This window comes from Chiroxiphia lanceolata, chromosome 10, assembly GCF_009829145.1.
Source record: "Chiroxiphia lanceolata isolate bChiLan1 chromosome 10, bChiLan1.pri, whole genome shotgun sequence".
Classification (NCBI taxonomy): Eukaryota; Metazoa; Chordata; class Aves; order Passeriformes; family Pipridae; genus Chiroxiphia; species Chiroxiphia lanceolata.
The window spans coordinates 7763678-7778102 of record NC_045646.1 but is presented as its reverse complement, the minus strand read 5'-3'; the positions used below and the strand labels follow the sequence as shown (position 1 = coordinate 7778102).

Here is a 14425-nt window from a genome sequence, read left to right as displayed (position 1 = left end):
GACCCCCCTGTCCATATCTGAACAGGTCTTACAGGCTGTCAGGAGCCTTATGCTCTGTAATGAATGGATTCAATTGCTTTATCAAATATAAAAGTTAGTTTTTATTTCCGTCTCATGAAACACTTGCACAACAGTACAAGTGCCTTCACCAAAACCTTTGTTCCATCCCTTTTAAAAGTCAGCAGGTTATTTTCTTGTAGTGTTACTAAAATGACAGGGAAGGAAAGAGACAGGACACACCTCCAAACATTACCCTAGAAGATATTAAAACAGGCACTTGAAATTTTAGCAAGAAAAACAACTCAAGATCAAACTGAAATTATGACACACTCAAAGTGAACTCAGTACTCAGAAAATACTGAACAAGAAAGGAAAATTTTGTCTTCCAGTGCAAGAGATAGCAGAATTACAAGTTTCTTAGCCAATGGTCAGCTCTGACACTAAACTGCTTATGTGAGGGCTTGTGAGTCCCAGGTCTCAAGCAGCCAAAAGCCAGGCTCTGGTCACTAGGTCCTCGGGGAGTCCATGAGGTCACTGACATGTTCTACAAGCACAGAGGATGACAATGAAGCTTTCACTAAGTGTCAGTCAGACCGTAGAACTCTGAGCCTCGAGCTGTGACCATCTGAAGCTAAAGGCTGACGTGGTTTCCCTGCCACGTTATTCGGGTTACAAAACTGTGCCTTCAAACCAGAGCTACAGACAGACAGGCAGACAGATACTCAACTGTTGTGCTGCATGCAACACCGTGCTATTAACAGGTGACACTACTATATTAATGATATTCAAACACAAGTGCCATGCCTGTAATTCTCCCTCATTCTGTAGCAATCTTCAGCAATCAAATCCCTGAGGCTGTCCATGTGGAGCTGGTGCCTGATGTGCCTGCAGACCCTGAGCAGTCAGTGCTGCGCTCACAGCACAGCAGATATGCTCCATTAGCACAGGGAAAGGAGGCATCCAGAACCCAGCCCACAGGAAAATGGGGCAGTCATACACGGGGAGCAGATCACTGGGATATAACACAAAACAAATGCAAGAATCACAGAATTGTCAAGGTTGGCACGGACATCTGGAGATCATCCCATCCAACCCCTTTGCCAAGGCAGGGTCACCTGGAGCAGGTGACACAGGGTGTGGAATGTCTCCAGAGAGGGAGACTCCATGACCATCCTGGGCTGCCTGTTCCAGTGCTCTGACATCCTCAAAGCAGAGAAGTTCTTCCTTCTGTTGAGGTGGAACTTCTTTGTGGTTTAGTTTACAGCCATTGCTCCTTGTCCTGTCACAAGGCACCACTGAAAAGAGTCTGCACCTCTTGGCACTTGTGCATTAAATGAGATCCCCTCTCAGTCTTCTCTTCTCCGGACTGAACTGGCCCAGCTCCCACAGTCTCAACTCGTAAGAGAGATGCTCCAGACCCCTCATCATCTTTGTGGCCTCTGCTGAACCCTCTCCAGTAGCTCCTTGTCCATCTTGCACTGAGGAGCCCAGACCTGGACACAACACTCGATTCACCTAAGGAGGGACTGAAAAACTACTTTTCTTAAAAACGCGAACCTGCCGTGCGAGAAGCCTCTGGATCAGGGGCGAAACCCCGTATTTACATTAAGAATAAGCTCTGTACTGTCGCTTTTACAACGCCATAACACTGCGCTCTGTAAGAGCTCCTGAGCAGGAGCCGCTGCCTCAGGGCACAGGCTGCGCTCGCTGCCCCGGTCCCTCACACCCGCCGGGCTCTGCCCTGCCCGTCCCCTCACGCCCCGCCCGCGTTCGCGTTCCCGGGGCGGTGTCCCGGCTCGCTCCCCGCCCCGCCGCTTTACGGCAGCGGCCGCGGTGTGTTTGCGGCTCCGGGCTCGGCCGGGCGGTCGGGGCGGACATGGTGAGTGTGTCCGTGGGCCGCCGGTGTCCGGGCCGGCGGCTCCCGGGGCTCTTCCCGGGCCCAGCGGCTCCGCTCGCCCTTGGCCGCGGTGCGAGGGGCCCGGGGAGGCCGCCGGCTCCTGCCTCGGCCGCGCAGCCGAACCCCGGGGCGAACGCGGGGCCGCCGGGCCGGGCTCCCCTCGTCCCCTCCAGCTCGGGGGTTCCCGCTGACCCCGCGGCCCTCGCTGTGTCCCCGCGGTCACCGGGAGCGCCGCGCCCGTGTCGTGACCGCTGTGCCCCGCGTCGGGCTGATGGCAGTGCGTACACTAATGTACACACTCGCCCCAACCGCTCTTCGCGCTGCCGGGTGGCTTTTTTAATTTATCCTTTGGCAAACATCCACCTTCTGTGTTCCCCGTGCAGGCCAGTACGATGGTGGCGGTCGGCCTGGCCATAGCGGCGGCTGGATTCGCAGGTTTGTAGTGATGGGAGGACACCGAACACCCAGATATAGTTACCTGTGCTTCAGGACTGGTTTTAAGGTAGTTTGATAGCTGATACAGGACACTGTTTTGGAAGAACCTGTATTAATGGCTGTAATTAAACAAAAAGTCAAAGTTCTTACTTTTATGTCCCAAAAAAAGTTCATTCCATGTTTTAATCCATGAGTTACCAGTTGCACTGAATTGCTAAATCTTCATGGACCTGTACTTAGTCTCGATCAACACTGATCTCTTCTTTAAGGTCGCTATGCAGTAAAAGCTATGAAGCAAATGGAGCCACAAGTTAAACAAGCACTTCAGAACCTACAAACACCTGTAAGTTTTTGTTTATCAGTAGCATCTTTTTATTTAAAAGTTTACTTGGTGAAATAACTACAGACTATTGTCTTTGTAGCACTGCTGTATTTTCCTCTAATGCTAAATGTAATTTTGTCAGTAGTAACAATTTCAGTGATTCTAGTGGTGATTAGCTAATAGTGTGCTTGTTCTGGCAATTTTAAGTACTCAAATAATGATACTCCAAGTAAATTTCTCATTACAAGCGCAGAAGAAGCTTTGCTATTTTTACAGACTAAAAATCTCAGCAGCTTCTAAGGCAATAATGAGTTGTTTTAACTTATAAACTTAAAAATTAGTGGTTTTTAAACTAACGTGTTTTCTCTTCTAGGCCTTCAGTGGTTATTACAGGGGTGGATTTGAACCCAAAATGACTAAACGAGAAGCAGCTTTAATACTAGGAGTGAGGTAAAGGAAATTTATTAGAAGTGAAAGGTGAAAAGGAGGCAGTGGAGTTTCCTTGCTGCTGCCCTTGTTTGGAAGGGATGTCATCCTCAGTGCTTAAGGCCATCCTGTGCCCAGCATCCCCTGGGAATGTCACTGCCAAGTCAGGAAATAGGAAGTGGCCTTTCAGGATTTTCTGTGCTTATTGGGGATTCTTTGCTGCACTTGTGCATGGACTTCCAGACATCTCCAGTTCCCTGGGACATGCAAAATACAGGTTCCTTGGGGTCCACTCAGCATGGGGAACACGGGTTCCTGTCACTGCTGGGGAATTTCAGATGGATGCAGCATGTGGGTGCTGCAGACCCACTTCTTGTATCTGTATTGCTTCTAAAGCATTACAGATCTGAGTATGGTGGCCAATCCCTGCCAAAACACTTCAGGCCAAATGCACAAATCTTATGAAATATGAACCATTTCTATTTGAAGGAAACTTCCAGCTGAGAAGTTTGTTGTTTAGGGGGGTTTTTGTGTTCTTATTTTTTATAAATCAAGAGCAAATTATTTTTTTTCCTCCAGCCTCTAGGAAGTTTTCCCAATAAAAACATTACAGTGTAGTTCTGTGTCTTTTCAACCATGTGGATGACTCCCACCCTGTTAGACTGCTCTAACATGTCTTTTTCAGGATAGTGTTTTGGAAGAACCTTAGAAACCCTCTCCAGGATTTACACACTACACATGAAGAGTAGGGAAAGAAAAACAAAGAAGTTAGCCAAAGAGTTTATGGATAAGACAGAGTACTCACTTGTTCTCAGCTTTTGAAAATCTGGGGGAATCTCATGAGCGTCTCTTAAGTCAGTTTTTCTCTCTCTTTTAAAGCCCTACAGCCAACAGAAGTAAAATTAGAGAAGCTCATAGACGGATCATGCTTCTGAATCATCCAGATAAAGGTAAGGAAATTAAGTCATGTTGATTAATTAATATATGTTTTTAACACAGATTAATGGAACTGTGTAGGAAGAAGTGACTACCCCAGCTATTTAAAAAAAACACAGAAAACTGGAAACAAATTTTAGGGTGCCTTACCTCATGTGGGTTTGGAGCATATTTTTGTGTGAATGTTTTAAAAGCAAGCAGACAGATTCAGCAGGTTGGTTTGTTACTTGCTCAGTCTCCTGTGAATATAAGATTAGAATAGGATTTGTTAAAATGAGACTTGAAATCGCCTTAATTTTAGGTGAAAGCCCAGAGTATACTTGTGCACTTCATATACCACAAGTATATGAGTTTGAGTTCATGGGAGTGCCTTGGGAGTTCACCGTAAATGGCAAGTATTGAGCCTTCTGCAGCTACTGAAGACATTAAACTATGGAATATTCCTGTTTGTGATACTCTGAGGGCTCAGAATCGAGTTGTGCTCAGAGTTAGTAACTCGAGGCATCTCTACCTGTTCTAAATTCTGTTCAGTGAGTCAGAGTCATGTGCTGGTGCTCGGCATTCACCTTCCTAATTGTCGCTTAAAAGGTAAAACGGTTTCCTTTAAAGTGACTGTTGAATTCATTGCTTTTATGCACCAAAATCCAAAATCTCCTTCAGATATGCCTTTCATTGAGCAGAAGTTAACTTCAAAATTAACTTTTCTGAATATATAGAGAACCTAAAAATAGCTATCCAGAGACTGCTGAGCATTTTATGTTTTACATTACCTAAACAAACTAAGCTTCAAGTAAATACAGTAATTACAGTACAATTAAAGGGTATATATGCTAGAAGCACAGTTGTTGCATCTCATGGGCTTTACAGTTTTGGTACATTTGCACTGTGAATTCTGTTTCAGTGTCTCCCTAAGTCATTTGTTTGCCATGTTTAAAAGCTGAACCAGTCCCTTGGTACAGCAGCAGTTTGTGTGGTGGCCTTGAAGGAGGGGGAGGGTTATCTGCAGACATATATTCAGCACTTCTGTATTCATCACAGACTGTGCTAAGTCATTTATGACTGATAAAACTGGAAATAAAAACCACTCCAGTAAACTAAAAACAACCTAACAGGAACCGTGTGACACTGAGCTCCTGCAGTGACTGTGCGCTTCAGTCGGAACCAGTTTGTTCTTTAACTGCCAGAACTCTCAGACCATCCTCACTTTTTTTCCCTGTGTACTGTGGCATTATTAACAACACAGAAAAAAATGTGGGGGTTCTTTTCATCTGATGTGAGGTTCTCTTTTTTTTCCTAGGTGGCTCTCCATATGTAGCAGCCAAAATCAATGAAGCTAAAGATCTACTGGAAGACCAAGCTAAAAAATGACAAAAATCTATCAGAGGTTTTGTCCCTGCAAATGATTATTTTTGATAAACAGCTTAAGAAAAGTTCTAATGTCAGTCTTTGACTCTGTGTAAATGAAGCTGGGAATACAAATCCAGGGAGCTGCTTCCCTCCCTACTCAGTCACTTTTTTTGGGAAATGTGTGAGGGAGTCAGGCTTAAAAGTTTTTTCATAGCTGTTCTTTATTAAACAGCACAATCTGCCACTCAGAAATATTTTCAGTGTAGAGAGCAATAACTTGGTGTGAGCAGTGCATGTTACCAGGCAGACTTACATGCTCTTGCCTAATTTCTGTTAAACTAGTTGTGTTTAAAGTGCTGCTGCTCTTCCATCTGCCAAAGTTAGCACAGTGAACCAGTTTGGGGAGGGGGTGGAAAAACCAAGAGGATTTTTTGATTGGAATAGCTGGGACAAATGTGTGGTTGTCTCTGAAGAAATAAAGTTCAGGAAACAATGTACTCCCTTGTCTTTGCCTTGTGAAAAACAAGGTTTGATTTTCTTAAGTGTTACTGATGAATCTGGAATGTCTCAGTTTTTTTTAGTAACTTTCAGGTTTTGATGGATTTTATAGCATTTAATAAATTCCATATTTTTAGTAGAAAGGTTTGCATTTATAGGGATTAGGAAACAGGAACTCTTTACGTAGACCACTGAGGATACGTGAGCTGGATTTGTGCTGGGTGAGGCCTCACACCCACCAGCAGTTGTCCTTGTGAGGATCCCAGCTGGGGCCAAGGAGCTCTGTCGTATTCCAAGAATAGTCCCAGTGTTTCTGGAACTACAGAAAAACCACTGCACAGCACCTGTGGGAGTTAACATCCACCTGTTCATAAGCTTGAGAGCTTTCATTTCCCAGAACCTGGACTTAGGAATGCTGCTGGAAGCATCTCACATCCTCTGTGTGAGTGCTGCCTGCTGTGGACTAGTTCTAGGCCGTTTAGGAAGGATTACCACAACGGTTAGGAAGAGTTCTGTGCCTTCAGGAGAGAGGATCAAATAGGTAACCTTTAGAACCTACAGAAAGGGGGAATAACTTTTCTTTGCCACAGAATTTAAAGCAGGGTGAAGGACAGCTGGAACAGTGCCATGCAGTCAGAGTCTGCACATTCCAAGCCATATGCAGAATGTTTCTGCATATGCAGAATGTTTCTGTACTTAAGTTTTTTCCTGCCAACTACTACTTACTTCTTAAGCATAGCTAGCTCTTTTTTTTCCCCTTCCATGTTTTTTTAATTTTCTCCAGTCCTGTGCCTGCCTGATCAGCTGAGATACTTGAGCACACTTCAGAGTTACAATTTAACTGCGTGTGTTCTCCAGGAGGGAACATTGTGGATGGGTATCCAATACTAAAGTCATATTACAAACTGCACATCTGAGCTGACACACACCCCAGCCTGGTTGGGACAGCTCTGCTGTAGCTCTGTCAGGCAGAGCAGCTGACCCTATTCACTTCTGAAAAAATCAGGTAAGACAATTTTTTTCATTTAAGTCAGCACAACTTCAGCACTACCCTGTGCTGTGACTTCTTGCAACAGCTCCTTCCTACCCAGATGTTTTTCTGTACCTGTTTTGTGTTTCACTGCTCTGGCTCATGTGCCTGAAAAGATGCGTGGGTGTGTCATGCTTTAACTTCTCAGTCAAAAACTACATATGCATTAATTCCTATATATGTTAGTCAGGTTAGTGATTCTCCAAGATAAGGAGTTTGGTTTTAGACTTGTTAACTGATGTTTGACATAGTCACCTTAAAGAAAGGAAGATTAGTACATCAGAAACTCTTTCATAAGAGTTAAAGGTTCAAGCTGCCTCACAAGTAAGTTTCAATTGTTAGTTACAGCTTGAAAACCTTAAAGTCAATAATAATTTAAATTTCTGATAGAAACAGTCAACAGATGGAAGATCAAAGTTTATTTTCTTTTACTACCAGCATACAAAAAAAACATATTGCACATCAAACAACCAAAACAAAAATAAAAATACTCTACTAAGGACTAACATATGTAGTTTATACAGAATAAACTTTCTGGAAATTGATCTTTTCAGTAGTTCAGGTTATGTCTTAATGGACATGACTAATTCAGCTTAGTGTTAACTAAAGCTATGTTTGATTTTTAAATACTGTACAGTTTAATAAATAAACCAAACAAAGCCTCAATGTAGAACAGTCACTGCCAATGTCACCCAGTATCCCTGCAGATTATGAGAATTTAACAAATGTATTCCAGTGGTCTGCAGATTTTTCCTCTACATACAGCATTTAAAAAACATGTATTAAAACAGACCAGTTTCCAGACTAAACTAATGGAGAAATTACATTTCAGTGCAAAATATTTTAGACTGCATTTCTTTCTAGTATTCCTCAGGTGAAGAAGTGGTTGCATATTATTAAAAATGTAACAAAAGCAGCTAATGCTTTCATAAAGAGTATTATGTTAGGGATCCCCCTCACATCTTTGCCGTATTTTGAAAACAAAATAACATTTCCTATAGCCAGCAATTTTGTTTATTTAAATGTTACATATACTATCTCAAGGCACATCTGATGATATATTTATAACACAGTAGGTGTCAAAGTATGTTTAACATATGATTTCTTCAGGATCCCTCCCCTTTCTGTATTCCAAAATGGAGGAACTGAAAGTGCGGTGTCAAGACTGGCGATCCATATTCTATCTTTGGCAAGCTTATACAAGCACTATTTTAAATGTAATGTAAAAGAACTGTAAACTAGGAACTTCAGTTTATGAAACACCATTCAGCACTGCTTCTTCCTGATTATTTCCATCCTCTTGAACAGTGACTTTCTTTTCATCAGGGCTGTGCTGTAGTTTAGAAGGCTCATCCCCAGAAGTGGTGGCAGGACCATTCACTGCCTTTTCAGAAGGGCTGTTTTCGTCAATCGCGTCTTTTGCCTTGCAAAAACAAGAACAGGGTAATAAAAGAATTCCATAACAATACAGAGTGTAATCTCAATCTCCCTCTGGCTCACATAGCATCTCAGCAAGAGGAAACACCTCTTGTGCCTGTATCCTGTTATTTAGTGCATCCTATTACTTACCTTGTCAGTTATAGGACACTTCTGTATCAGACACTTCCAAGGAAATCACGCCAAGGTAACCCTGGGACCGCTCATCCCCAGCACACCCAGAATGCCCTATTTATTTGTCTAAGCCCATGAAGGAGTCAACTGAAAAACTGAGTTTCACACCCCTTTCAAAGTCTGTACAGCAAGATTAGATTTTGTTAATGGATCTTTCTTGTTTTGCTGATCTCAGACATGACTTGTGGCAATACTTAAGAAATAAATTCTGATTTATTCAGTTCTGATTATTTTTCCAGATATGTAATACCACTCTGATCCCTTAAGGAGAAAATACCTGAAATATACAATCTTTGCAAAATTAACTCCTTCTAAAACAGTTTGTAAAAGTCACTAAAAATGCCACCTAATATCCTCTATCCCTAAGGATTAGTTCTCAAGACTCACCAGGGACAGTTTTCACATTTTATTACATAATGCAACATTACTAAGTGTAGTATTTTAAAATGTGTACAGAATTAATTTCAGCATTACCCTGGCTCCTAAAGTCTACAATGACAGCCTACAAGTCACTGTCAGCTCTGTTTACTCTGGGTCATTTTGCTTTTAATGATTTATTCTTGAACTCAAATGTACTTGTAGCCAAACGAGGGCAAGCTAACTGAAGCCCTCATTCCTTTACTGTTCTGCTGCGAGGGAGAAAAAAAAAAAGGAAATGCACATTAAAAAGTCTTACCGTTTCTTTCTTGGTTTTGGCTAGTGTCTCCTTTGGAGGGTTTCTCTGTCTACTCTGAGATTCAGCTCGTGATATATAATCAGCTACTGTTACTGTTCAAGGAAAAAAATCACAGTGATGCTCACATCAGCAGTCAATTCAGCATGAACCTTCATGTCTTTTCTGCACAAGTTACGCTCTAACTGGGAGACATCTCACAAAAGGCCTTCACACTTACAGGTTATCAACCACACAGCAAGGATCAATTTGTTTCTGTTATTAAATAAAATTTGCAATAAAATCAGTGATAATGTGATGATCTGAAGGTGGACTCAATATTTTGGTCCAATTGCAAATTTGATTGGAAAAGAAGGGCTAGGTTTGAAGAGATCAGGCTGCAGGCTCTTTGAACTACAGACTGCGTTTGTCAATAGCTTGAGTAGTGAAGAATTTCACAGCAATAAAATGAAGGCAAGTTAAATTGTGCCCAGAACTGGGGGAGGTTCAGAGTGTGGTATCACTTACGATGACGCGGAATTCAAATCTCTGTTATGCCATGAAGCGACTGGCGAGAGAACTCGCCCTCCTGGAGGTCCTGGGAACACCATCAGCCCTGTTCCCTGGCTCGGGGTGGGGTGGGGCAGTGGTGGGGGGTGTGGACATGGGCGGTGCTGCCTGAGCCAGCCCTGCTCAGGAGCGGCACAGCCGTGTCTCTGCCGTGTCTGTGCCGGGACGGCTGCACTTACTGGGTACCGGCCAGGGCTTCTCTGACCTCTTTTCTTCTTACCACCTCAGCACATGTTCCTGTAGCCTGGTTTTGTCTGATCCTGCCCTCTTGTAACCACACCAAGAGTCAATTCTATTTTTAGAATACAGAGTACTGCAAATTTAAATATACACTTGTGGATCTGATGAGGTAAAGCACATTAAGGTTGGCAAGCATTACCTATTGAACTGTACAGTCAATTATATTTAGTGTATCATGCATTCAGGTGAACTATTTTTCTGGATTTAGGAATGACTGTGCATGAAACCCAAATCAGACTGGGAAGTATAACACATGAATTTCCTGTTACGGTAATTGGACTTCTTACAACTGGGTCCTTCCAGATTGTCTAGTTTCTGCACAAGAATTTTTTTATTTAAAATGAGGTTCTGTACCCAACTCCTCTAATGCAAAGAGGAAGCATATTTCCTGCACACAGTGCATTCTTAATATTCATCTACATATAAGGACCCATAACATATAGCAATGTAAATGGAAAAAATACAACTAAATGAGTGAAGTACGGTGGTTGGCACTGAGGGGGGGGCAGGAAGGGAAGATTTCCTTCTGTCTTCACTCACTATATATTTACTAAGTATTTATGAAGAGATTGAATTAGAGCATTTCTAACAAAGACAGTATAACTACCAACCAATGCTCCTAGGGTTGCACCTTATTTTAAGTATTTATTATGCAAACTGAAAACTGTATCTTGAAAAATGACATCGACAGGAAAAAACTGAGGAATCTTTTCTGGGAAATTTTGTTTTGCTCTTAGAATACTTAGATTTAAAAGAATTCCCATGGTAGATTTAAAAGAATTCCCATGGTTTTGTAGAAATGCTTAACATCCCTTTATGTCACTGGCCGAAATCAGTTTCTTAGAAGTAAAAGCTGAAATCCATTTTTACTTTTTCTGCCCCTTTATAAACTCATATCACTGTTACAAAACTGGAATGTTGAGAAGTATTGGGTGGGTTTGAGTTTTAATAAGAAGGTGTGGCGTTTGGTTTTTTCCTTCCCCCAAGTTTTAGTTGGCATAATGAAACAACTTTTTGCTTCTTAATCAAATGTTGCATGAGCACCACAGATATAAGGAAGACAAATATGAGTGAAATTTTGAACCTGTCAATCTAGAAGACCTTCTGTTACTACCTTGCGCCATGTATGTACAAGCATTTTCTAAACAGGGCATTATATTGAAAATTAGCCAGTTCACCTTTAACATTTCAAGTGTTAGTACACACAAAAGAAATGCAACAAGCCACAACAAAAAATTGGAAACATGCAATTTCACTTAAATTCCTCCTCCTTCCCACCCTCAATTTGCAGATGACTTAAACTATTCCCAACAGCCAAGGACTGACAGCAGCAGTGTGATGCAGGTGTGGGGCTGGCAAATCCCATGTGAGTTCCCCTCACAGAGCTCTGCCAGGACCCACATCCTGCCCCTCCAACGCTGCTGCTCAGCCGGTGCTGAAAAGGTTGTGTCCCAGTCAGTGCAAGCGCACAGATGCAGGTGAGTGCAGACCATGAACCTTCATGTTTGTCTGATCCTGGACCACGGAACTCAACAGCACTTTGGCCATTGACTTCAGTGAGAGCTGGATCAGAAGCACAACTCGTATGTCCAAGCAAAAAGTTAGACATCGATTAGTTTCATTAGACAGATTTTAGAAGTTCTCCTAGTAGAAGGGATGTCTTTCATCTTTGTCTAGTAGTCTTATTAGTTATTGAGTAACCTTTTGATATTATGCAGCTCTATGTAAAACAGCAGACACAACATTCTCTCATGCTTTTGACCTGAGATTACCCACAGCTCCACTCGAATTACCTGGCTGTCTATCTTCTGCCTGACCCCTGAAGCGACGCCTGCGGCTACGATTGCGTCGCTGGGGTTTTTTGTCACTATCATCTGCAATTGCAAAGTTTATAATGAACTATTTCTGATCATAAAATAAATAAAGTCTTCAGCAGTTTCAGCATCGGGCATTTAAAATTGCTTCTGTTAAAGACAGAGACTAAATAAGACAGAAAAGCTAAAAGAAAATTTTATACTGAAAGCATACACAGTAACACAAAAGCTAGACTTTACTTTTTGTTCTTGGTTCATTAAAACATTTAGGCATGTGCTTAATGACCTCAGGTTTCATTTATTAAGTAAGTAACCATATGTCAAATTTTATCAACATAACCCAGGTGTTTTTTCTACATTAAGCAACAGAGTATAGTCTTGTCCCAGTGAGTATCAAAAGAGAATTTACTGAGGGAAAGTACTTAAGCAGAATGTGGGCAGAGACAAATTAACAGCTACTTAAGTAGCTTTCCCACACTGAGACTGAGGTTTCCAAGGACAAAACAGAACGGTGATCTGACAGTACTGTTTCTATCAAAGCAGCAGTACCAATGGGAAACAACAAATCAAGTCTTTGGTGTCTCCATCAGACAGTTTTTACAAAAAAAGGCACATGAAAAGGCTAGTGGAGCTCAGTAAACAGGAGATTCCATGGCACAGCCATGGAGGGAGTCTTTCTTTAATCAGACAGCAACCTTGAACAGAACAACAATTCATCACTAACAAAACAAACAAGGGCTTCACTACACTTACAGGGACAACATGCCTTTTTTTAGCCTGCTCTGGGATGATCATCCAACCATTTACATACCTAAACCATTCTCATTAACAGAAGCTGTATCAGACTCTGTCATTCCATCCATAAGAACAGCATCTTCATCAGTCCTTCGCCGGCGTGACCTCCTGCGGCGGTTACTGCTGTGGTGGGACTCGCTGGCATCGGTGTCCACGGTCTGGTCTGACTCTGTGTTATCCAGCAAGCTGTAAGGGTTGCTGTCTGGATCTTTAAGCACTAAACAAACAGAAAGTTTCCATCTAAGATACTGTAGTAACGTGTAACTTCATTTCCAGGTTGACTTACATCTGTGTCTCAAAGTTTCAAACTACAGAGCAACCTTAGGAAAAGGTGTAACACTTAAAACTGCAGTATTTGATTCCATCCTGGCTCCTCTCTGACTCCAACCCAACAGTAACAATTCTGGGGCACCACAATGGGCTCTTGCATTATTTGACCACAAATATTTCCAAGGTGACATTTAGAGAAGTTTTACTCAAAACTGTTAAACACATAAAACACCTTTCCCTTCATGACAGTGTGGTACTTCTGACTCCATTGCAGAAGTAATATAACTTCCAGTCTATGATTTCTTCTCTCATTCTGTATCTAAACATAAGCTTACCTCAGAAAGCAAGCATAGGCAACATGCCAAAAATTTATCAACTGTGCTAATAACATTATTACATGTGAGCAATAGAGGAAGGAAATGAAGATCGCCATGAACAGAAAATGAACAAAAATCTAACGACATAGTGTGTGACATGAAACTATCACACAGCTGCACTGAAATCCCAAGGTATTAAGATTATAATGTAAAAATGGAGTATAGCAATAAGAGGTTAGTAAGAGATTACAGAAGACTGCCAGGAGCAAAATCTAAATTCAAAATCCACTTGGAAGGTAGTACCAGAGCTAATGGAGGACTTGCCACCGCGAGGTCCACCACGCCCACGGCCTCCAGACACGCTGCGACCTCGTCCCCCAGGACGTCGTCGGTTGTCACGTTGGTGCCTGCTCTCCCTGTCATCTTCTCCCGCCAAGGACCAGTCACTAAGTTCATCTTTTCTCTCAGATTCCGTTTCAGAGGGATTGGAGAGCTCAGAGTTTGTACCTTGTACAAGAAGGAAAAGAATTGGAAATTAATGAGTTTTGGGATTATATTCTGGTTTCATATCCTCACAGAAGTATTCCAACCAGCATGGCTGGTATATATATTTTTATATATATATATATGTTCTTTAAAAAAATACATAAATAGATATTGAAAAACATTAATATACAGTTACACAAGTATATAATTTTATACTTGTATATACCCATATATAAAAATACATGCACATGTAAAATATAGATAGAGTAGAAGTTATCTAAATTTCTAAGATTCTCAGTCTAAGTTTGTTTTTAATAATATGTGAAACACGGACTGAAAGATTAACAAAGCTGTGATTTCTGTACACAGATAAATCAAGGATTAAGCACTGTTTCCTCTCTTTGTCTACACACTGCAGGCATTTGGTGCAGTTTCTAGGCAACTTCTCTGAAATTCCCAAGGACAACTTTGCCACCTTATAGCCGATGGCTGTTGCTAAGCAACCCCTTCTGGCTGTTGTAATGCTGAACAATTTCCCTGTTTATATTAAATAGCATCCCGTAATAACCGGCCCTCTCCGAGCTAAATCAAACCCACACAGCTTTTTACTACCTGAAATTTCAACACCTATTTATTTTAACCATCCAGGAACTCCCTCTATTAACCATTCTGGAATAAAGAGACTTAGACCCATATGGCTCTAACATGTGAGTCTTTCCATTTTGTGGGGAAAAAAAATAATTTAAGTTTTCAAATTAAAATCTGTGTATATAAACAAA

General features: G+C 41.7%; 2 protein-coding genes and 1 long non-coding RNA gene across 6 annotated transcripts in view; 1 reads left to right on the top strand and 2 right to left on the bottom strand.

Annotated features, from left to right (window-relative positions):
- Positions 1–1213: 1213 nt before the first annotated feature.
- On the bottom strand, positions 1214–5565 carry LOC116791394. Of its 2 annotated transcripts, none has more exons than XR_004358732.1 (3): positions 4167–5565; positions 3886–3961; positions 1214–1526 (listed from the first exon to the last, which is right to left on the bottom strand). It is a non-coding gene; the product is annotated as an uncharacterized LOC116791394 (long non-coding RNA). The 2 variants fall into 2 exon arrangements; XR_004358733.1 differs by lacking the exon at positions 1214–1526 and adding an exon at positions 2052–2451.
- On the top strand, positions 1518–5860 carry DNAJC19 (DnaJ heat shock protein family (Hsp40) member C19). 2 transcript variants are annotated; one of them, XM_032697290.1, is made up of 6 exons: positions 1518–1596; positions 2281–2332; positions 2602–2675; positions 3028–3104; positions 3960–4030; positions 5314–5853. In XM_032697290.1, exons 2-6 carry the CDS (start codon positions 2290–2292, stop codon positions 5382–5384), a joined length of 336 nt encoding a protein of 111 aa, XP_032553181.1. In that variant the 5' UTR covers positions 1518–1596; positions 2281–2289; the 3' UTR covers positions 5385–5853. The 2 variants fall into 2 exon arrangements, with proteins under 2 accessions (XP_032553181.1, XP_032553180.1); XM_032697289.1 differs by lacking the exon at positions 1518–1596 and adding an exon at positions 1797–1879 and having other exon boundaries at positions 5314–5860.
- A 1430-nt stretch (positions 5861–7290) lies between these two features.
- Positions 7291–14425, bottom strand: part of FXR1 (FMR1 autosomal homolog 1) — a 32932-nt gene continuing 25797 nt past the window's right edge. Inside the window, exons 13-17 of one of the 2 annotated variants that reach the window (XM_032697287.1) lie at positions 13464–13667; positions 12590–12790; positions 11758–11838; positions 9179–9270; positions 7291–8314 (exon numbers count right to left, since the gene is read on the bottom strand). In XM_032697287.1, coding sequence (XP_032553178.1) covers positions 8144–8314; positions 9179–9270; positions 11758–11838; positions 12590–12790; positions 13464–13667 — 749 coding nt within the window. In that variant the 3' untranslated portion in view covers positions 7291–8143. The remainder of the gene's footprint in view (positions 8315–9178; positions 9271–11757; positions 11839–12589; positions 12791–13463; positions 13668–14425) is intronic. The other variant, XM_032697288.1, reaches the window with a different exon arrangement.